General features: G+C 38.6%; 1 protein-coding gene across 10 annotated transcripts in view; it reads right to left on the bottom strand.

The window, feature by feature from the left end:
* VPS13B (vacuolar protein sorting 13 homolog B) overlaps positions 1-24,557 on the bottom strand; it is a 791,444-nt gene that overhangs the window by 155,879 nt on the left and 611,008 nt on the right. For all 10 annotated transcript variants that reach the window (XM_060116054.1, XM_060116052.1, XM_060116058.1 and 7 more), the window contains one exon: positions 7,594-7,796. In XM_060116054.1, coding sequence (XP_059972037.1) covers positions 7,594-7,796 — 203 coding nt within the window. The remainder of the gene's footprint in view (positions 1-7,593; positions 7,797-24,557) is intronic.

Below are 24,557 nucleotides of genomic sequence, written 5' to 3'. Positions count from 1 at the left end.
ACCATAAGCCAGAGTCATCAAGAAAAAGAGGGAGAGGACTCAAATCAATAAAATTAGAGGTGAAAAAGGAGATGTTTCAACAGACACAGCAGAAATACAAAGCAACTGAAGAGACTACTACAGCAACTCTGTGCCAATAAAATGGACAACCTGGAAGAAATGGACAAATTCTTAGAAAGGTATAACCTTCCAATACTGAACCAGGAAGAAATAGAAAATATAAACAGACCAATCACAAGTAATGAAATTGAAACTGTGATTAAAAATCTTCCAACAAACAGAAGTCCAGGACCAGATGGCTTCACAGGTGGATTCTGTCAAACATTTAGAGAAGAGTTAACACCCATCCTTCTCAAACTCTTGCAAAAAACTGCGGAGGAAGGAACACTCCCAAACTCATTCTATGAGGCCACCATTACTCTGATACCAAAACCAGACAAAGATACTACAAAAAAAGAAAATTACAGACCAACATCACTGATGAATATAGATGCAAAAATCCTCAACAAAATACTAGCAAAAAGAATTCAACAACATCTTAAAAGGATCATATACCATGATCAAGTGGATTTTATCTCAGGGATGCAAGGACTCTTCAATATATGCAAATCAATCAATGTGATATACCATATTAACAAATTGATTAACAATGTGACACACCATATTAACAAATTGAAAAACCATATGATCATCTCAATAGATGCAGAAAAATCTTTTGAGAAAATTCAACACCCATTTATGATAAAAACTCTACAGAAGGTGGTCATAGAGGGAACCTACCTCAACATAATAAAGGCCATATACGACAAACCCACAGCAAACATCATTCTCAATGGTGAAAAACTGAAAGCATTTCCTCTAAGATCAGGAACGAGACAAAGATGTCCACTCTCACCACCATTATTCAACATAGTTTTGGAAGTCCTAGCCACGGCAATCAGAGAAGAAAAAGAAATAAAGGGAATACAAATAGGAAAAGAAGAAGTAAAACTGTCACTGTTTGCAGATGACATGATACTATACATACAGAATCCTAAAGATGCCACCGGAAAACTACTAGAGCTAATTAATACATCTGTTAAAGTTGCAGGATACAAAATTAATGCACAGAAATCTCTTGCATTGCTATACACTAATGATGAAAAATCTGAAAGAGAAATTAAGGAACCACTCCCATTTACCATTGCAAGTGAAAGAATAAAATACCTAGGAATAAACCTACCTAGGGAGACAAAAGACCTGTATGCAGAAAACTGTAAGACACTGATGAAAGACTTAAAGATGATACCAACAGATGGAGAGATATACCATGTTCTTGGATTGAAAGAATCAATATTGTGACAATGACTATACTACCCAAAGCGATCTACAGATTCAATGCAATCCCTATCAAATTACCAATGGTATTTTTTACGGAACTAGAACAAAAAATCTTTAAATTTGTATGGAGACATCAAAGACCCTGAATAGCCAAAGCAGTCTTGAGGGGAAAAAAACGGAGCTGGAGGAATCAGACTCCCTGACTTCAGACTATACTACAAAGCTACAATAATCAAGACAATATGATATTGGCACAAAAACAGAAACACAGATCAATGGAACAAACAGAAAGCCCAGAGGTAAACCCACGCACCTATGGTCAACTAATCTATGACAAAGGAGGCAAGGATATACAATGGAGAAAAGACAGTCTCTTCAATAAGTGGTGCCAGGAAAACTGGACCGCTACATGTAAAAGAATGAAATTAGAACAATTCCTAACACCATACACAAAAATAAACTCAAAATGGATTAGAGACCTTAATGTAAGACCGGACACTGTAAAACTCTTAGAGGAAAACATAGGAAGAACACTCTTTGCCATAAATCACAGCAAGATATTTTTTGATCCACCTCCTAGAGTAATGGAATTAAAAACAAAAGTAAACAAATGGGACCTAATGAAACTTCAAACCTTTTGCACAGCAAAGGAAACCATAAACAATATGAAAAGACAACCCTCAGAATGGGAGAAAATATTTGCAAACGAATCAATGGACAAAGGATTAATCTCCAAAATATATAAACAGTCCATGCAGCTCAATATTAAAAAAACAAACAACCCAATCCAAAAATGGGCAGAAGACCTAAATAGACATTTTTCCAAAGAAGACTTACAGATGGCCAAGAAGCACATGAAAAGCTGCTCAACATCACTAATTATTAGAGAAATGCAAATCAAAACTACAATGAGGTGTCACCTCACACCATTTAGAATGGGCATCATCAGAAAATCTACAAACAACAAATGCTGGAGAGGGTGTGGAGAAAAGGGAACCTTCTTGCACTCTTGGTGGGAATGTAAATTGATACAGCCACTATGGAGAACAGTATGGAGGTTCCTTAAAAAACTAAGAATAAAATTACCATATGGTCCAGCAATCTCACTACTGGGCATATACCCAGAGAAAACCATAATTCAAAAAGACACATGTACTCCAATGTTCATTGCAGCACTATTTACAATAGGCAGGTCATGGAAGCAACCTAAATGTCCATCGACAGACGAATGGATAAAGAAGATGTGTTACATACATACAATGGAATGTTACTGAGGTATAACAAGGAATGAAATTGGGTCATTTGCTGAGACGTGGATGGATCTAGAGAATGTCATACAGAGTGAAGTAAGTCAGAAAGAGAAAAACAAATATCGTATATTAACGCATATATGTGGATCCTAGAAAAATGGTACAGATGAACTCGTCTGCAGGGTAGAAATTGAGACACATATGTAGAGAACAAACGTATGGACACCAATGGGGGAAAGCCGCGGAGGGGTTGGGGGTGTTGGTGTGATGAATTCGGCAATTGGGATTGACAGGTATACACTGACGTGTATAAAATTGATGACTAATAATAACTTGCTGTATAAAAAAATAAATTAAATTAAATTAAAAATTTTTTAAAAAGTGAGGAATTCACCTAGATCTGTTAGGCAAAATGTGTGATAAGCCCTTGGTATGACTTTCCTAGCCCTGAGAGATCTTTTAAAAGTTCAGTATGAGACTCCTTATAAAAATTTCACACAAACACACAAGAAGTCTGTATCATCAATTATAGTTATATAAATCATCAGGCCAAGCTTACTGAGACCAGACTTATTTTGCAAACAAATTACTCTTCATTTGGTTACATTTGGTAAAAATGAGGGTAATTTCAGAGAGAAAAAGATTATGTTTAAGTGAATATTAAATTCCGGTTTTGTTAATGGGGGGTCTGTATTTATTAAGACTTACCTCCTAGGTAGTTCCCTGCTGTCATGCTACATTAATGTAAAGTTTAATTGCAGGACACTCTAAGTTTGTTTCTTTTTTTTTTTTTTTTTTTTGGCGGTATGCGGGCCTCTCACTGTTGTGGCCTCTCCCGTTGCAGAGCACAGGCTCCGGATGCGCAGGCTCGGCAGCCATGGCTCACGGGCCCAGCCGCTCCATGGCATGTGGGATCCTCCCGGACTGGGGCACGAACCCACGCCCCCTGCATCGACAGGCAGACTCCCAACCACTGTGCCACCAGGGAGGTCCCCTATGCTAGCTTTAAAAATCAATCCAGTTGTTGGGTTTGTGGCCAATTACCTATGTCTAGTACTTCTGGGTTACCTTGGTGGATTTCTCTACTCCAAGGCTCTAATTGGTTGGCTCTTAGGAAATTTATTCTAGAAGAGAGAAATTATAGTCCTATTAGGCCACTATTAATATTACTAGGTGGGATCCTCTCACCTAGCCAATTAACGATCCTAACTTTGACTCTGGCCATCAATTTTTCTTTATTACTCAGGCTCAATCATAGCAACAAGCAAAATTTCAGCCAAGGAATCAGACCTCCCACAATTATGGGATGGATTTATGTAGTTAACACCAGGCCATGGTAATTTAAGTTTAAAGGCTCCTCTATGTTGGGAACAATTAAATCATAGTAAGGATAATCAGTCTAGTAACACTAGGAAACTGGGCTGGGTGCCTTATGGACAGTGCCAATATAAAATTTACCTTAAAGATAAGGATTGGTACAGAACAGACTAAGTCAGACAACCTGGGATATACTGGACCACACCTAATGGAAGCTCGCTTAATTCTAACCTATGACTTCACTAATACTGCTAGCTATGTTATTTGTATTTCACCTGTTTTACAAAATTGTTGGTTCTTACATTACCAAATGTGTGACTGAGCCTGTCATAAAATGATGATATATGGTTCCATGTAAGATCAATGATGGTAATAGTGTAACTCTAGATATGGGAAGAAGCAACAAGAGGGAATATTTTCCTGGACTGTAAGAGACTAGTAAGACAGGTGGTCCAGAGACTTTTTGGCTATCCCTAAGGCCTAGTACAGTAAGAGCACATTGAGTAGCCTATCGGAAAACTCTTTGCCAGGCCTGAGAATGAGCATTCTTAGCCCCATGGATTGAAATGGTCATGAAATGCCCCCCAAACCATGGTCAAATTTATGACCATGAAGGGGCCCTGCTGACTGGAAAGCAGCACTTGCCATTGGCACTTGCTGTCTGCCTCTACAAAGATTAAATCATGAGCCCCTGCAGCTGCTGACCTTCAACACCCTCTGAAAGGAGTTCACAGTGGAGATCAGGAATGAGGCAGTCTGTGCTCTGGGAAAAACTGGCAGAACACACCTTCAGATAGTTAGATATTTTCAGGAGAAGATTTTTTGAGCAGAAATTCTTGCATTTTCTCATACCTAGAGAAACACTAACATCATTAACGGTGACATCTGCTTTGGCTATTAAGGAGAATATTACAATTAAAAGTCAAAATGGAAAAAAAAACACAATAAAAAACTAACTACCAATGGCATTTTTCACAGAACTAGAACAAAAAATTTCACAATTTGTATGGAAACACAAAAGACCCCGAATAGCCAAAGCAGTCTTGAGAAAGAAAAACAGAGCTGGAGGAATCAGGCTCCTGGACTTCAGACTATACTACAAAGCTACAGTAATCAAGACAGTATGGTACTGGCACAAAAACAGAAATATAGATCAACAGAACAGGATAGAAAGCCCAGAGATAAACCCACACACATATGGTCACCTTATTCTTGATAAAGGAGGCAAGAATACACAATGGAAAAAAGACAGCCTCTTCAATAAGTGGTGCCAGGAAAACTGGAGAGCTACACATAGAAGAATTAAATTAGAACACTCCCTAAAACCATATACAAAAATAAACTCAAAATGGATTAAAGACCTAAATGTAAGTCCAGACACTATAAAACTCTTAGAGGAAAAGATAGGCAGAACTCTCTATGACATAAATCACAGCAAGATCCTTTTTGACCCACATCCTAGAGAAATCACAATAAAAACAAAAGTAAACAAATGGGACCTGATGAAACTTAAAAGCTTTTGCACAGCAATGAAAACCATAAACAAGACGAAATGACAACCCTCAGAATGGGAGAAAATATTTGCAAATGAAGTATCTGACAAAGGATTAACCTCCAAAATATACAAGCAGGTCATGGAGCTCAATATCAAAAAAACAAAACAACCCAGTCCAAAAATGGGCAGAAGACCTAAATAGACATTTCTCCAGAGAAGATATACAGATTGCCAACAAACACATGAAAAGATGCTCAACATCACTAATCATTAGAGAAATGCAAATCAAAACTACAATGAAGGGCTTCCCTGGTGGCGCAGTGGTTGAGAGTCCACCTGCCGATGCAGGGGACACAGGTTCGTGCCCCAGTCTGGGAAGTTCCCACGTGCCGCGGAGCGGCTGGGCCCGTGAGCCATGGCTGCTGAGCCTGCGCGTCCGGAGCCTGTGCTTCGCAATGGGAGAGGTCACAACAATGAGAGGCCCACATACCGCAAAAAAAACCCCAAAAAAACAAAAAACTACAATGAAGTATCACCTCACACGGGTCAGAATGGCCATCATCAAAAAATCTACAAATAATAAATGCTGGAGAGTGTGTGGAGAAAAGGGACCCCTCTTGCACTGTTGGTGGGAATGTAAATTGATACAGCCACTATGGAGAACAGTATGGAGGTTCCTTAAAAAACTAAAAATGGAACTACCATACGACCCAGCAATCCCCCTACTGGGCATATACCCTGAGAAAACCATAATTCAAAAAGAGTCATGTACCACAATGTTCACTGCAGCTCTATTTACAATAGCCAGGACATGGAAGCAACCTAAGTTTCCATCGACAGATGAATGGATAAAGAAGATGTGGCACATATATACAATGGAATATTACTCAGCCATTAAAAGAAACGAAACTGAGTTATTTGTAGTGAGGTGGATGGACCTATAGTTTGTCATACTAAGTGAAGGAAGTCAGAAAGAGAAACACAAATACTGTACGCTAACACATATATATGGAATCTAAAAAAAAAATGGTTTTGACAAACCTAGGGGCAGGATAGGAATAAAGACGCAGATGTAGAGAATGGACTTGAGGACATGGGGAGGGGGAAGGGTAAGGTGCGACGAAGCAAGAGAGTGGCATGAACATATATACACTACCAAATGTAAAACAGGTAGCTAGTGGGAAGCAGCTGCATAGCACAGGGAGATCAGCTCAGTGCTTTGTGCCCACCTAGAGGGGTAGGTTAGGGTGGTTGGGAAGGAGACGCAAGAGGGAGGTGATATGGGGATATATGTTTATATATAGGTGATGCACTTTGTTATATAGCAGAAATTAACACACCACTGTAAAGCAATTATACTCCAATAAAGATGTTAAAAAAAACACATTCAAATTCTATCCAAATAGAAAATTATCAAGAAATAAGTTGGATACCCTCACACATTCAATACTTGCCTGCAAATCAAATGCATAAAAGGTTGCAATGTAAGGTTATATATCATGTTAGTCATCAGACACCATAATAGCTAACCACCTGTCATTAGGAAATGGTTCTTACATTATTGCTGATGAAACTGCTTGAGACAGGCTGACTACTCTGTAATTAGAAAAGTCTACACATAAGTGGAAAGAATCTAAACACCCATCAATTGCTGAATGGATAAATAAAATGAGGTATATCCATACAATGGAGTATTATTTAGTCATAAAAAGGAATAAAGCAGTGGCACCTGCAAAAACATGAATGAACCTTGAAAACATTATGCTAAGTTAAAGAAACCATTCACAAAAGACCACATTTCACATGATTCCATTTACATGAAATGTCCAGAAGAGTCAAATATGTAGAGACAGAAAATAGTTAGTGGTTGCCTAGTTCTGGAGAGGGAATTGGAGGATAATGGGGAGCGAATGCTAATGGATAAAGGGTTTTGGAGGTGGGTGTGTGAAAATGTTTTTAAATGGATTGTTGTGATGACCACACAACTCTGTGAATATAGTAAAAAACCACTGAATCGTATTCTTTAATTAGGTGAACTGTATGGTTTGTGAATTATATCTCAATAAAGCTGTTAAAAAAGTTTAGTAAAACAGCAATCTGACAATACCCTTTTCTCACCACAGCAAGATTTAACATTTAATGAAACAGTTCGAACAATGAACAAAGGCTAGTTTAAAACTTATGGGAAAAATGGGGCCAATCCCAACAGACCTGCAGCAGACCTCCTCTTAAATCAATGGATATTTTTGGTATGGACTGTTCTGGGCCTGGATTGCCACTGTGTTTACACCATTTAGCTTCCAGATTGGCAGTAGCACAACATGGTCCTATCAGAATCCGACTTCTTTCTTTGAGACTTGTTTTAAGGAGAAAATCATTTACACTGAGTAGAAATGATGATCCAAGAATTACTCCTGGAAAAAAAAAAAAGAAGGGATGGAGAGGGGCATATGTTATAATTCTTCCTTGTCAAAGAAAAAGTATGTTTGGGCAAGAACTATCTGCATTTTTTAAGAGTATTAACTCATCCTTTGTCAAGAGTTTTCTTTTCAGTTGGCTTTTCCCCACAGTTTCATGCCATTTATATAGAATTCTAGTTATGAAGCAGGTATACCTCACTCACATTCCTAACAAAGCAATATTTGCCAAAATGTTATGACTTTTTCCATGTGTGAGCATTTTAAGTTTTATGAGTAGAGACATTTTCATTAAATTGTGCAAGTTTTTCAAACACTACATTTAAGAATGAGAACAGCTGCTTCATTTGTCTATTGTTAACATGATGGGAGAGGGCAATTTTCTGTGATTTCTTGTAGTAACAGAGTACAGTATATTACTTTGTGAGACACTCAAGTTTTTGACTGGCCCATGTTAAAATTCAAAACAATCAAAATATATAACATGTGTTTTCTAAAAATCTTAGTTTAATCCAAACTTCACACATCATAACCACTTGAAGTTTACAAAGTCTTAAAAACAGATAGTGGCAGGTTAGATTTATGAGAAAAACTATATGCTATAGTTCAAAGTAAATATACCCAGAAAAGGAATACACTTTAAAATGTAGCTTTTCTTTTGAACTTAAACTCGAAGTGTAGATCAAAACCTTTTCATAAAACCAATGGCACACTTTAAGATATTTCGATACAAAGTTAGAGTGGTGGGTTAACTTTCCCCTAAGGAGCTCATATTCTGAATTGTCATTGTGAATATTGAATTTCACCAGACCACGTATGTAATGCCCATGGCTTATTTTTCTAATGATATTTGATACTTAAAAGAGATGAAAGAGGGAGTCAAGATGGCGTACTAGGAGGACGTGGAATTCCTGTCTCCTCACAACTAGGGCACCTACCAGGTACTGGTGGGGGATCACGGACACCTAAGGGGACGGGAGGAACCCCCAGCGACCAGGTAGGACATGGGGTGTGGGGGGAGTGAAGGGGGAGGAGAAGTGGAGGTGGGGTGGGACTGGCACCCCTGAGGGGGTGCTGGGGGAGGGGAAGGGATCCCACAGTGGAAGTGGGAAATTGGGGAATGACTGGGAGGGCAGACGATCAAAAGGGAGCATGGCCAGGTTTCCGCTGCCTACTTGGACCCCTAGGAACCTGCTGAGATCCCAGGCCTGATCCTCTGATGACAGAGGTCCCCTCCAGCCACGAGGGTCCTGAGGCAGTGGGAGGGAGGGAAGGGGGAGCAAAAGTAAAGGCCAGACCTCCAGGACCAGCACCCCTGAGGGGTAGCAGGGGGAGGGGAGGAGTTCCTACACCCAGAGGGACACACCCACAGTTAGGGGTCCAGTGGCCACGGGGCAGACCCTGGGGGAGACGGTGCGGGGGGGCATGAAGGAATGGAAGGGAATGGGGCCAGTGCCTTTCCTGTCCACTTAGGCACTGGGAAGCCTGTTGGGCTCCTGAGCCTAATCCTCTGCCCTCAGAGCCTTCCTCTTGCTGTGCAGACCCCAAGCCCCGCCCCTACAACCCACCCAGGGCCCTACCTCTACATTTGGAGACACCCTCCAATGAGCTGAGCCTAAACCGAACACAAACACCCTCACTCAGGGCCGTATCTCCAAACTCGGGAACCCCACACTACAGAGGCCCTCCTTTCCAAGTGCTGCCTCCCCCCTTATGCACAGGTCCTAAGCAGAGGCCCTGCCCCACGCTTGAACACCGCCCCCCCACCCGCTTAGGTCCCACCCCACCCAAAGCCCCACCCCTGCCTAAGTTCCACCCATCTAAACTCTGCCCCCATAGCCAAGGCTCTTTTTTTTAACATCTTTATTGGAGTATAATTGCTTTACAATGGTGTGTTAGTTTCTGCTTTATAACAAAGTGAATCAGCTATACATATACAACTATCCCCATATCTCCTCCCTCCTGCATCAAAAAATTTCACAATTTGTATGGAAACACAGAAGGCCCCAAATAGCCAAAGCAATCTTGAGAAAGAAAAATGGTGCTGGAGGAATCAGGCTCCCTGACTTCAGACTATACTACAAAGCTACAGTAATCAAGACAGTATGGTACTGGCACAAAAACAGAAATACAGATCAATGGAACAGGATAGAAAGCCCAGAGATAAACCCACACACATATGGTCGCTTTATCTTTGATAAAGGAGGCAAGAGTATATAATGGAGGAAAGACTGCCTCTTCAATAAGTGGTGCTGAGAAAACTGGAGAGCTACATGTAAAAGAATGAAATTAGAACACTTCCTAACACCATATACCAAAATAAACTCAAAATGGATTAAAGACCTAAATGTAAGGTCAGACACTATAAAACTCTTAGAGGAAAACATAGGCAGAACACTCTATGACATAAATCACGGCAAGATCCTTTTTGACCCACCCCCTAGAGAAATGGAAATAAAACCAAAAATAAACAAATGGGACCTAATGAAACTTAAAAGCTTTTGCACAGCAAAGGAAATCATAAACAAGACGAAAAGAAAACCTTCAAAATAGGAGAAAATATCTGCAAACGAAACAACTGACAAAGGATTAATCTCCAAAATATACAAGCAGCTCATGCAGCTCAATATCAGAAAAACAACCCAGTCCCAAAATGGGCAGAAGACCTAAACAGACATTTCTCCAGAGAAGATATACAGATTGCCAACAAACACATGAAAAGATACTCAACATCACTAATCATTAGAGAAATGCAAATCAAAACTACAATGAGATATTACCTCACATCGGTCAGAATGGCCATCATCAAAAAATCTACAAACAATAAATGCTGCAGAGGGTGTGGAGAAAAGGGAGCCCTCTTGAACTGCTGGTGGGAATGTAAACTGATACAGCCACTATGGAGAACAGTATGGAGGTTCCTTAAAAAACTAAAAATAGAACTACCATATCACCCAGCAATCCCCCTACTGGGCTATATCCTGAGAAAACCGTAATTCAAAAAGAGTCATGTACCACAATGTTCATTGTAGCACTATTTACAATAGCCAGGACATGGAAGCAACCTAAGTGTCCATCGACAGATGAATGGATAAAGAAGATGTGGCACATATACACAATGGAATATTACTCAGCCATAAAAAGAAACGAAATTGAGTTATTTGTAGTGAGGTGGATGGACCTAGAGTCAGCCATACAGAGTGAAGTCAGAAAGAGAAACACAAATACCATACGCTAACCCATACATATGGAATCTAAAAAAAAAAAAAAAAAAAAAAGGTTCTGATGAACCTAGGGGCAGGACAGGAATAAAGACAAAGATGCAGAGAATGAAACTAAGGACACGGGGAGGGCGAAGGGTAAGCTGGGACGAAGTGAGAGAGTTGCATTGACATATATATACTACCAAATGTAAAATGGATAGCTAGTGGGAAGCAGCTGCATAGCACAGGGAGATCAGCTCGGTGCTTTGAGACCACCTAGAGGGGTGGGATAAGGAGGGTGGGAGGGAGAAGCAAGAGGGAGGGGATATGGGGATATATGTATGCATATAGCTGATTTACTTTGTTATACAGCAGAAACTAACACAACACTGTAAAGCAATTATACTCCAATAAAGATGTTAAAGAAAAAAAAAAAAGAGATGAAAGACTGAAAAACACCTTAGGCCCACAGCATACACGTTTCAAAGTAGAGTACCCACATTGGCTTTTCAACTCTGTGGAGACTTGAAAACTGCATATATGTTGTATGTTCCTACTGCAGAAATAAGACACACAACTTCTAATCTTCTAATTTTCAAGAGGACGATCACACTCACAAAGGCATTAGGGTTAAGACTTTTGTTAAAAATTATGATGGTGAAAATCAATTTCTTAAATTTGTTCATCAAATATATAGTGGCACTAAGACTTCCACTTCATTTACACAATTTTATTGATTCATAGTTACACTTTACTTAAAGAAAAAATAGAGCAGTAAATAAAAAAATGGAAACAGGCCCTCAAATACCCAATAATCAAAAATTATCTTTATTAATGGAGCTTAGAACTTAAGTCACAATTTCTGACTTAACTGCATTACATTTCCTAAAATATTTACTTCTCAACAGTAAGTACTTGCTAAATGAAACACACCAATTCATTATTCAAAAATTTGTCATAATGGGAGTATACAAGTATAGGCTTAATTCAGTACAGTCATCTAGCAAATGAGCATTAAGGGAATGTCAGAATTATGATAGCCTTTGTTCTCAAATACATGCATCTTTGTATTACCCTGCAATGAAATACCCAATTATCTGGTGGCAATCTTAATGTGAATGCTCTATTGGTCCCTCACACAAGAAGTGTTTAATATCAAAGCTCTCCTAGGGTTTTTACAAAATCTTATTTAATGTTTATCATTCTCCTCAGGCACCCAGATTGGATAATTTTGGAACCCACTTTGAGGGTTCACTCTTAGATAGGTTTCCAAGACTTTTCAATTTCTATATCATTCTACCCAACTCTATTATTTTAAAACATCAAGGAAGAGAGACCTTAGTAATCTAAGTGACTGAAAGGGAAGATCACACCACCTTCACCAGTAGATTGTGACCATCCCGGAGGCAAGGACCATCTTATGCAGTACAGGATTAGTCAAAACAATAGTTATTCAGGACATATCCTACTGTACTAAATGACAGTTTAGAATCTGATCCTATTTTCAGCTGTCACAATATATTTCTTAATTGACAGGCAGGAAAGAAAAGTGCTTAAATCTTTGGCATTCTTCATTTTGCATCATTGTATCACAGAATAGTAATGCTGGATGGAAGAGACCTTAGAAGTCATCTTTCCAAGTCCCTTCCTCTAAAAAAAAAAAAAAAAAAGAAAAAAAAACGAAACCCTTTTTATTTTGAAATAATGTTAGACCTACCTAAAAGTTGCAAAAATATACAGAGTTCTCATGTATCTTTCACTCAGCTATGGAACTATAGTACATACACTGAAATCAGGAAATTCACTTTGGCGTAACACTATTAAGTAATCTACAGATTTTATTTAAATTTTGCCATTTTCCTCACTAATGTCCTTCTTCTGGTCCAGGATGCAATCTAGGATCCTTAGTCTCCTTTAATCAGTGACAGATCCTCTAGCTTTTTTTTTGTCTTTCATGACCTTGAGTCTCTTCAATAGTCCAAGCCAATTATTTTGCAGAATATCTCTCAATTTGGGTTTATCTGATGTTTTCCCTTTAGAATGAGGTTATATGCATTTTTGGCCAGAATACCAGAGAAGTGATACCTTTCTCAGTGCATCATACTGGGGAAAGTGATATAGATGTTTTACTGCTTGCTGGTAATACTAATGTTCATCACATGGCTAAAGTGGTGTCTGCCAGATTTCGCCACTGTGAAGTGGTTATTTTTCCATTTGTAAACAATAAGTATCCTGTGGAGAGATATCTGCAGATTATGCAAATATCCTCTATTACATCAAACTTTTACCCATTAATGTTAGCATCCATTAATGCTTCTTGCCTGCAACAATTATTACTGTGGTGTGTGGTAATGTTGATTTCCTATTTCTCTTACTCTTCTACAATTATTAACTAGTATTCTATAGTAAAAAGAGCTGTCCCTTCTACTCTATTTATTAGTTCAATTATTTATTTATACCAGTATGGACTCATAGATGTTTATTTTATGGGTCCTAATCTAATACTACCTTTATTTTACTTTGTTACTTAAATTGAACCAGCTTTGGCCATTGGGAACCCCTTCAAGCTGGTTCCTGTGTCACTGTGATATACCCCCATCATTTTTTGAGAACTTCTTTACTTTCTGGCCACAAGATGTTTCAGGCTCAGTTCTATTTTTCCCATCCCATCTCTGGCATCAGTCATTTCTCCAGAGCTTTGGTTTCTTTTGCTGAAGAATGGCATCTAGAAACCAAAATCTGGGTGGTAGGTATGTTCATTGCTGCTAGGGTATCACTGTTTCGAGGGCCTCTCAGCAGAGAGGGCTAAGAAGTATATGTGTGTCTACTGCCCATGTATACACACACATCTATATTACTGTATCTATCAGTAAATATATTAAAAATCATGAATTCATACTGATACCTCTGGTTCTAATCCAAAACCACAGGATTTGGTTTCTAACCTATTCCCTTTTCTTATTTGTAATCTCTTCTACAACAGTGAGAAACCTGCAGAGTACTCCTTCTGATGTGTTGATATCTGATCATCCCTAAAACATCACTCTGGAGAGAGTGGTCAAAATTAAAGCAAAAGAACTAAGACAGAAACAAAGGACAACTTTATTAAAGCAAAGGTAATTATCTATCAAAGAAAAGACTATCAAAAGCAAGGGCTGATATTTATCCCTAGAAGTCTCATTAGGAATGGGCTTGACAGCATTTTTTCTGGAGCATACAGAAGAACGAGATTACCTTTCTCCTCTATAGCACTTTTCATTTATACGAAGATATTTGTAAGCATACGATAAAATCTTCTTTGTAGAAGTAACTTAATACATACAGAATTTGAACCTTACTGGATATTTCTACTGTGCAGCAATGGCCTCAAAATACTGATATTATACTGTCTAAGTTTCTGAGGTTTTGCCTTAAAATTAGAACTGGAATGACAAAATTTGCATCATGATTCCTTACTTTATATTCCTCAGAAAGTGCCTATCCCTTCTCAAAGAAGAACGTGAGTAGGGTTGGTGGAAGGTTCTACTTAACTCCCCAAAGTTACACAACTAGAAGTATTGATATTTATTAGCTAGGGTGAGGAGGGATATAAGAAAAAAATTCTAGACTTGCATTTCTACATAAAAACAATCAAAATGTTGACAGCTTTTGTGTTACTGTGTACACTGTTAAACACATGAACATTTTTCCTACTGTCATACAAATTCTATTCTTTCTTGCTCGGGTAGAGAGAACGAGATACCTAGAATTCTCAGGAGAGTAAAGGTAAAGGTGGGGACTGAGACCTTGGGAAAGTGGCCTAGAAATAGGAAGCCAATGGTCGGCAAACATTTGGGAGCCTGAAACAAGAAGAAAGAAGGTGGGTCAGACTCAGGTGAGCACTGAGGAGGGCAGGAGGAGACACAATGTGCCTGAAATACAAGAGATCTTACAGTTAAGGCAGGCACTGACCCAGCTACAGCTATATTCCAGCAATAGCAGAATTTAATGACTGGTTTTCTAGAAAGTAGACTAGTAGGCCTAGGAACCTGCCAAAATTTCTAGATTTTCAGGTTTGATCCTCTCTGGAGTTTGATCTGGTTCAAGGATGAACATGAGGCTTAATGAAAACCAATGAGGTACAATAATACTTTGGGGAGAGTAACCTTTTCCTCTTGCTTTCCGGTTTTGAAGGTAAGAAAATGAAGGTGTTAGAGCTGCTGGCTGCCACCATGTATCAGCTATTTCCGTGAGCTTCTTTACTATAATGGCTTTAAGGATAATTTCTTATGATGGTATCCATAACCATGCCTAATTTCTTAAATAAGTGCTACTCCCATGCTTCTCTCTATAAGGAATTTGGACATACTGGATCACCTCCAACTTGACATTTATGCATGCATGCATTACTCATTCAACCAACGTTTACTGGTTATCTACCATATATTGGGTATATACAAAGATAAAGTGGGGCCTCCCTGGTGGCGCAGTGGTTGAGAGTCCGCCTGCCGATGCAGGGGATACGGGTTCGTGCCCCGGTCTGGGAGGATCCCATATGCCGCGGAGCGGCTGGGCCCGTGAGCCATGGCCGCTGGGCCTGCGCATCCGGAGCCTGTGCTCCGCAACGGGAGAGGCCACAACAGTGAGAGGCCCGCATACCGCAAAAAGAAAAAAAAAAAAAAAAAAAAAAAGATAAAGTGAATAATTTACAATTTTCTTTCACATTACAAGATTTTTTCTTTTTTAGCCTCAAGTTCTGAAATCTCAGTAAGCATTAGAGGGAAAAAAAGACAACCAACAACATTTGTAATTTTGACTCTGTTCAGCAAGCGAACTGTTGAAAAACACAAATACTTCCCTAGTCATACAAACACTTTTAGTTTTTGCTTTTTATTCACTTTATGTGCTGTCAATTCTTTCACTCTAATCAAATACTTAATTGAATACCTATGTGTTGAGTCGCTGTTCTTTTTTTTACCCCTTCATTTCCCCAATAGCCTACCCCTTACTCTATTCTTACTTTTTTCTAATCCTTTATAGTTTGTACTTGCCTATTTCTCAGGTCTACCAGCATTGATCATGGGCTCGTATGACACAAAGGGGGTATTGAGAATTTAAGATGCTAATGTTGGCAGTGAGGATACAGGAACAGGCACTGCCTAAAGGCTTTACGGAAACACATGACCTATAGATATAAACGTGCCCTGCCTGGTCTCTTCTGTCTCCTTTCTTTTCTTTCATGTCATACACCTACATGGAAATTAGGAAATTAGGCGTGGTTTGCTTTTGAGACACATAAGTAGTTTAACTCATCCTCATGTGCCTACCTACGCACTACACTTGCTACACATACCAGCCTGCTGTGGCTTTGCAACTCAACAAAGGGATCCAGTTACTTGCGGCACCACATAAAGGTTCACCCACAAGTACCAGTTTTTAAGTTTAACAGAGTATCCATTTCCTTTTGAACATTTCCTGGTATATTTTTTAAAAGGTACAACAAAATAATAGAGAAACATGTTAGTTCAAGTGGTTTTAATCTTGGTGTAAATGACCAGTAATAAGAGATTATGGTGATCACTTAATAATAAAGAGTGGTGATAAATTTCACAAAGGGTCATTTGTGAATGGTAAAGCAAAGTTCACACTTTTACCACAATCTGTGAAAATAATCCCTGGGACTCGTGACAGAGTTATTAATTCTCCTTTCCCCATTCTTTCACTCTGTGAGAAGCTGGCCTATGGGACATCATCCCTTCCTTTTTGTTTTTTTCAATCAGGAAACATACTAAGTATCTTCCTTGGGATAAAATGAATCTTATTTTATATATCACCACACATATAAACCCAGGGCCACAGAGAATACTCAGAGTTCATGTAAGATGGATACTTATACATTCAAAATCTGGAATAAATTGCAACAGAAAGCAAGTTAAAGGCCTGTGTTATTCTTCTTCCTAATGGACTAATAATGCAAGGTGGGACAAAATGACTATAAGTAAAAATTATAAAAAACTAACTTCTAGCATTGAAACATTGGAAAAGGCTGAATAATTTTGTGAAGTTTTACCACTCCTCTACCCGTGTGTGTGTGTGTGTGTGTGTGTGTTTACATATAAGCAAATATGAAAAGATGTTTATATGTGTTCTAGCTCATGAGTATATAGGCATTTGATGTATTATCCTTTACATTTTCTGTACTTTTAATTTTTCCCTTAAATTTCTGAAAATGACGAGAGAAGAAAAGAAAGAAAAAAATTAAAGAAATATGCTACAAAAGTGTAAGATTTAGAATGGTCACAAACTTTAAAAGCATGAATATTATTAAAGCTATTTATGCAATCACTGATCAGGTCATTTTTTAAAATTTAATTTTGAAATAATTTCAGGCTTTCAGCAAAGTTAATATCTTTCATGTAGCTTCCCTTAATGTTAACAACTTACATCAACTATAGAATGAGTCTCAAAAGCCAGAAAATTAACATCGATACAATGCTACTAACTAAACCATAGACCTTGTTTGAATTTCACCAGTTTCTCCCTTCATGTCCTTTTCTTGTTCCAGTATCCAACCCAGTATCCTACCTTGCTTTTCGTGACTGTGGGATAAGGTCATTTTTGACTGAGTATTTTACGTCTTCTCTCTACCTCCTTCCATTCAATAGGATGCTTTTCTGCCTGATTCTTCCATTGGCTTCTTTCAAAAATCTGTGTTTATATATTTAATTTCAGCTCTAGCAAACTAATGGCAGGTACTTAATTAAACTAAATGAGGTGTATCAACATTGAGAAGTAATTTCAGAAACAACTTTTGTGATAAATAGAAATAATCTTGGTTTGTTTGCATACTGACATACTTTTCATTGAGTGTAAAAATTTAGTTCAAGGAACAAACAGTTTCCTGACCTTTAAAATACTCCTTCAGAAGACTAATAAATGGAAACCACTTGCTTTGGAGAATGTTTACAAAATGCTGCCAGCCCTACATTGTCGATCTCTACTAGACCTTTACTAGGGTGCCTACTCTCTACATGCTGACTGTGCAAAGTGCAATCTACAGCAAGCTTCTGTATGTCTTTAGAAAGGGTACTCAATGATGACATGTGCTAGCAAAGCATATCCAGGTATTTTTATCCAGCTGGAAATAATCTAAGGCTACTAGGAAATCAGCAAGCATGTGTTAGATACATCCAGAAGTCGATTTGCATAACAGTGAAGCATGAGGATGACTCAAAAAGTGAGGAAGAAAAATTTTTGTAAGCATGATCCATAAAAAGATGACCATAAATGACTAGATGACTAGAAAAAAAATTCTGTGAGTCTGGTCCACTAAAGAGATGATTAGGAATCTTTTCATTTCTAGTTCCTTCAACTAATTGTGTTGAAGCACATAAAAATGGCACTTGGGTATTTTCTATTTTATTTTACTTTTTTGCCTGCACCATGTGGCATGCAGGATCTTAGTTCCCCGACCAGGAATCGAACCCATGTGTCCTGCAGTGGAAGCACGGAGTCTTAACCACTGGACAGCCAAGGAAGTCCCTGCACTTGGGTAGTTTAACCATGAAAATAGCTTGTTTTCCCCCTCTTGATCAGAATATGTAAGTGTTTCAGATCCTATTTAATTACATTCTATTTTGTAATAAGCCTATATCTGCATCTGTTATTATAGTAAGTTGTAACATAGGATAAGATTAATAAATAAAACAAAATACAACAAAACTGTCAGAGAACTACATGGACACAGATGTTTAAGCTGAAAGGGATGCTGGTGCTCCCCAACAAAGTTACTAAAAAGTCTAGTCCTCAAGACGAGAGTCCAAGTGGCTGGTCGACCTGCTAACATGTATCCCTTCTCTACGGTACTTGAGATTTCTCATGGGTGGGATTTCCAGTCCTCAGCGACTCTCATCTAGTCCTTATCAGTGAGTAAAAGCTGGGACTTCTAGTCTAATCCAAACCTTTTCTTTTGGACATAAGAAAATGACAAGTAGCAGGAATAGGATTTTATTTTTCTTTCATATGAAGAAAGGGAGAACTACTCATGGAAGACAAAAATGTCTATTGAGTTGGCTATTTATACTTGGCCCTTGTCTGGGAAAGGTACTTTTTTGAGAAATGTTTTAAAAGTCTCAGATCCTAGAAAAACTGAACTGAAAATACCAAAGGGTGATGGTGGATACACTTTGCCTCTTTCTTCCCCTCCCTCCAATGCTTACTGCCACCATGCTTACTGTTTTCACAGTTGTGTCAGTTTGTTAGGAAAATAAAACTTGATTGGATCATGTGGCTATGTTAAAAAAAAAAAAGCCTACTAACAAATCTGACCGTGCATATTGGAAAGTGTATAGCAACCTTCTCATAGAGGAAAGAATATAGTAGTTGGTTAATTTAATGAGGAAACTGCTGGTGAATCAATTTTTTTTTAAAGTAAGTCACATGAATGGAAGAATTGGTATCAACTCAAACAATGTTGAAAGCAAAATGACTTCCTAAGTGATTTACTGCAATGGCTTAGAAACTGGTATTAATCTACATGATCCAGGTTTTTAAAGACTGGTTTAATAGAAAGTCCAGAAGCCAGGAGACGTGTATAGTCCCCACTGCAACCCAGAGTATCCCTGGACAAATCACTTAATCTTGGCAACCCTAAGTGAGGGAGTTAGGCCTAGCTCAGTAGGCTTCAACCTAGGGTTCTCTGACACTTAGGGAGTCCCACATAGTAATGGTGGTCCATGAGATATTTTAAGTATTTCAAAGATCCTGAAAGAAATCATGAATTTGTTGGAAACAGGGCCAAAGTGTACTAAGTTTTTTGGTTATAGTAGTATCTGGTTGATATAGTCATGCTAGCTATCTTATCCTAAATACAGCGTGTTTGGATGATGGAGAGAAAAGGACAAAAAGTGTTCTTGATAAAGAGGATGATCTCCGAGATAATTTTCAGCTCTAAAATTTAATGCTCTATGATCTCAGCATTCATGTGGTATGACTGAGTTGGGAGAGGGAGGGAGGGAGAGGAAGATACACAAACACTAATATTTATTGAGGAATTAAATAATTGTGTGCCAAGGCATGTGTAGGGTACTCTGTGTATGTTATTTCACTTAATCCACTCAACAGCCCCATGAATTAAGAATTTTTGCCTTTATTTTGGAAATGAGCTGTGTTGTAACTTTTATCACAATCAACTGCCAGCAAGTAGCAGGGCTGGGATTGTCTGCCTCCTTCCAGCACCATGTTGCTTTATAAAAACTACTGCTATTAGTTAGCTCTTAGTAATTTCGTTTTTCCAATTGGTAACAGGGTTGTAAATAAATGCTTTTTCCTGTCCCAGGCTGTCTTGCTTGCCCTCAGTATATTATGCCAACATAGCCTACAGGGCCAGAGCCCCAGCCAGAGAGCAAAAGAACATCTAAGGTGTGTCTTCAGTCACTTATCACTGACAGGGTTGCTTTGCCAGAAACTTTCCCAGCAAATAGCCTTCTGGCTTATGTGGATGAGAGGGCAATTTGCTGTGACCGCAGCAAAACTAAACACTGTCACAAATTCAGTGGAGTGGGGGACATTTACTTCTAACCCTCTCTTTTTCCACAGTCCCAGTTCTAGGAGCTACAGTAATTCTTATCTATTTCACCTAATGCTAACTTATAAAGTGCCATCATTAGTATGCAAAGGAGACACTATTAAGAAAAAGATCTCTAGGGACTTCCTTGGTGGCGCAGTGGTTAGGAATCTGCCTGCCAATGCAGGGGACACAGATTCAAGCCCTGGCTCGTTAAGATCCCACATACCGCGGAGCAACTAAGCCCATGTGCCACAACTACTGAGCCTGCACTCTAGACCCCGCAAGCCACAACTACTGAGCCCGCGTGCCACAACTACTGAAGCCCATGTGCCTAGAGCCCATGCTCCACAACAAGAGAAGGCAGCACAAAGAGAAGCCTGCACAGTGCAACAAAGAGTAGCCCCCACTCATCGCAACTGGAGAAAGCCCGAGCGCAGCAAAGAAGACCCAATGCAGCCAAAAATTAATTAATTAATTAATTAAATTAAAAAAGAAAAAAAATGATCTCTAGTATTTAATTGCTAGGACTGGAAACTTTCTTCTCTAATAGCATTTTTCACAGTGAGATATCTTCATGTTAATTGATAGCATTTTTGTTGTCTCAAATGCCCTTTTTTCTCCTGTCCAAGGAATACTGTTTTAATATGCATGTATGGGAAATTTTTACCAGTTGTCCCTTTTTTTCACCTCAAATGTATCTAAATCTAGAAAAATGATTCTTTCCCATATCTTTGTTAAAGCTAGGAGAAGAATTAAAAAGCACTGATTTTTTTTTTCTATAGTACATAAGCACACAAAGTCTAGTACAATGGAACACAATTCTAAAATACATAACCTGGACTTCCCTGGTGGCGCAGTGGTTAAGAATCCGCCTGCCAATGTAGGGGACACAGGTTCGAGCCCTGGCCTGGGGAAGATCCCACATGCCGTGGAGCAACTAAGCCTGTGTGCCACCACTACTGAGCCTGCGCTCTACAGCCTGCAAGCAACAACTAGTGAGCCCGCAACTACTGAAGCCCGCACGCCTATAGCCCGCACTCCACAATGAGAAGCCACCGCAATGAGAAGCCCGCGCCCTGCGATGAAGAATAGCCCCTGCTCGCCCCAACTAGAGAAAGCCCGCAAGCGGCAACGAAGACCCAACACAGCCAAAATAAATAAATAAATTAATTAATTAATTTTAAAAATACATAACCAGAGGCCAACAGTTTTCTAGCAGTCTAGATTAAGTTTGGAATTGGTAACTAAAAACAATGGGGGGAAAGACTAATCTAGCTGGAGACAAGATTTGAAGGTGGGTATGCTTGGGAGAGTGCAATAACTGTACTGGATTTCTCATTAGAAGGAAGCAGAGTCTTAGGAAGACTTGACATTCCCCAAGAGAACCACATTTACACAATTAACAATTCTTTTGTTGAAAAAAAAAGCTTTCATTATTGCATGTGGACACATGTGGGCTGTGTAAAAATATAAGAGATGTGTAACCCATGGTAAACACAAAGTAATGATCTTAAACAGGCCAAATCCTTGAACTCGTCATTAATAAATGTCTCTCCTGCATTCAGCTACCCAGGCTGCTGGGAGCCTGTTTTCTTCAAGTACTTCAAACACTGAAATCCAGGAACATTTATTATTTTAATCCATTACAGGCAGTGCTTGATTTAACTTTATTGGTTGCGGTGGTGGTAGTGGTTATAAGTGGGGGGTACAGCAATGTTCTTTTACACATCATTTCAAAAGGGCTTAATTATATTTTATAGTTTGGGCCAGGAATTCTACTTGTTTTTGGTCTAACAAGGTTCAAATGGAGTTCAGGTCGGTGATTAATCAGAAGAAAAAGTCAGAGATGGTTATCTCTCTGAGATGAGCTCATCTCCCTCTACGAAAATCTGGGCAGGTACATCATGTTCACTGGGCCACAGCACATGAGAGCGCTCTGACATCCGAAGGTGGCTGCTTATTGGATGATTTTTACTTTTCAGGCAGCCTGGAAATTAGCACATCAGAAATTTCACCCAGTGGTTACCTTCTAAATTTCTGAAGTTACTATCCTATGTATTTAAAGGCTTCTCATTAAAATCCAAACAGCTATAGTAACCTTATAGCGCAGAAAAAATGTACATGAAGAACAAAAATCACGTAACAGACGTTAAAAAAACCCCACATAGACCCTTTAGCACAGAAAAATTTAAATATTCCAAATGAAACATGTAAAGACTGAATTAATATAATTTGGTTAAACAAAACAAGAAAAAATAAGTGACCATATAAGTATGCCTGAACAGCATATATCTACTAGTGAGTTTTTTAAAAATATCAAACATTCTTAATTTTTTACCTCTCTTTTTTAGGGGGTGAAAAAAGAGAATTTCTAAGATAGTAGTATTAACATTGCTTATTACTGACCAAAATTCTATCTAAACATATATTATTGATAACAATTACAGCCGGGAGAATAAAACTTGTATGTTGGGATTTCTTCTCCATTGCATACGATTTCTAAGAGAGAGGACAAGAAAATTACTTTCCAAGAGAATGTCTTATACATTTACGGTTTTTATTTCCCGCTGTACTAGAGAATAAATATGGAACATTACTTTGAAAAAAAGTTATGAGAATTTTACTTTTTCCACTTATTTCCCATTCAATTTTTAGAACTTCCTATTTTACCTTTTATGAATGTCTCAATAGTCCACCATTATGCACAGAAAAATATCAATTTTGAAAAAAAATCAGTAATCCACAGGTAATTTAAGAGTAAAAAAAGGACAGGCCAGTTCATCAGTAGCAACTTTGAACCTTGTTATAAAGTAATAGGAGGGAATCTGACCAGGATTAATAGGGGTCCTCAGTTCTGGGATGAGGGGTGTCAGGTTACACGGACTCTGGGCCATCTGTTCTGCCTGCCTACATTTTACTTCTGCAAAACTATAAACGCACCTCTACCTCAGGGACTATAGAAAGGCATTAGAATTCTTCTGCTTTTCATTATCACAAGATTCAGTAACTCACTTCATTGTCAAGATAATCCCCTTTTACTCTTTCTTTTGCACTTGCGGGGTATGGCCAAAATGACAAATAAAACCCCAGATGTTAACAGACCCGATGAGGTCTCCACTTTTCTTTGAGTGTTGGGTTTGAGCTACTTGAGACACAGTGTCAAAAATGACAGGACACTGATGCCCACACCCAATATTCATTAAGGTTTGTTAGTGATTTGTATAGCTGTCTAAAAACTGTACTTCCACTTCAATCCTCAGTGGCTGTTTAAAAGTTAAGTTTGTCCTCTGGCTTTAACAGTCAAAGAATTCATTTCTTATTGTTCAGGCATTGGAAAAAGATGCTATTTCTTTCTAAAAGTAACAAAAGTCTTTGGGGTGTTGTAAATGGCTTGTTATTGCAATATATTATTTTAGGTAGTCATATATAATTTAATGTTTTATTTCCCCTCAGGCTTACTTGCATTTCTGCAGCATCCAATGGCTATGACAACGCCTTAAGGAGATTTTCCTCAGGAGATCCAGTTGACTCTGGAATGAAAAGCTGGAGCTCCACTTTGTATCAATTAATAACCTGCTTTCACTTTTCAGTACATGAAAAGGAACTCTAGGTTCTTTACATTTTTACTGGTCCTGAATTCAGTGAACATGAAAAGAGGCATTTGTATACATGAAAAATAATGTGGTTATGCTTTCTTTCTTCCTACTTTTGTTTATACACAAAGATAAGTACATCTGGATGACAGAGGCTGGGGTAGTGAAAGTTATTTAAACCACAGCTCTTTGACTAGGAATTCAACTCATTGCTTTCTGTATGGATGAGAAGTCCCCTAAGTCCCTATGGAAAGGGGATTCTTGCAACTTTTCCCTAATTCTGACTAAAATGCCAGCCAAGATGGCCTCACTTAGGCTCTTCCCCCAACCCTTTGTGCCACCTAACTTGTTCATATCCTATTTCCCTTTCCCTTATCTACATGGAGTTTGCTAATCGACGTGCCCCCAAGAAAGA

The sequence above is a fragment of the Mesoplodon densirostris genome, chromosome 13, assembly GCF_025265405.1.
Source record: "Mesoplodon densirostris isolate mMesDen1 chromosome 13, mMesDen1 primary haplotype, whole genome shotgun sequence".
Classification (NCBI taxonomy): Eukaryota; Metazoa; Chordata; class Mammalia; order Artiodactyla; family Ziphiidae; genus Mesoplodon; species Mesoplodon densirostris.
Note: the sequence above shows the minus strand (reverse complement) of the source record. Positions and strands in the feature narration are given on the sequence as shown.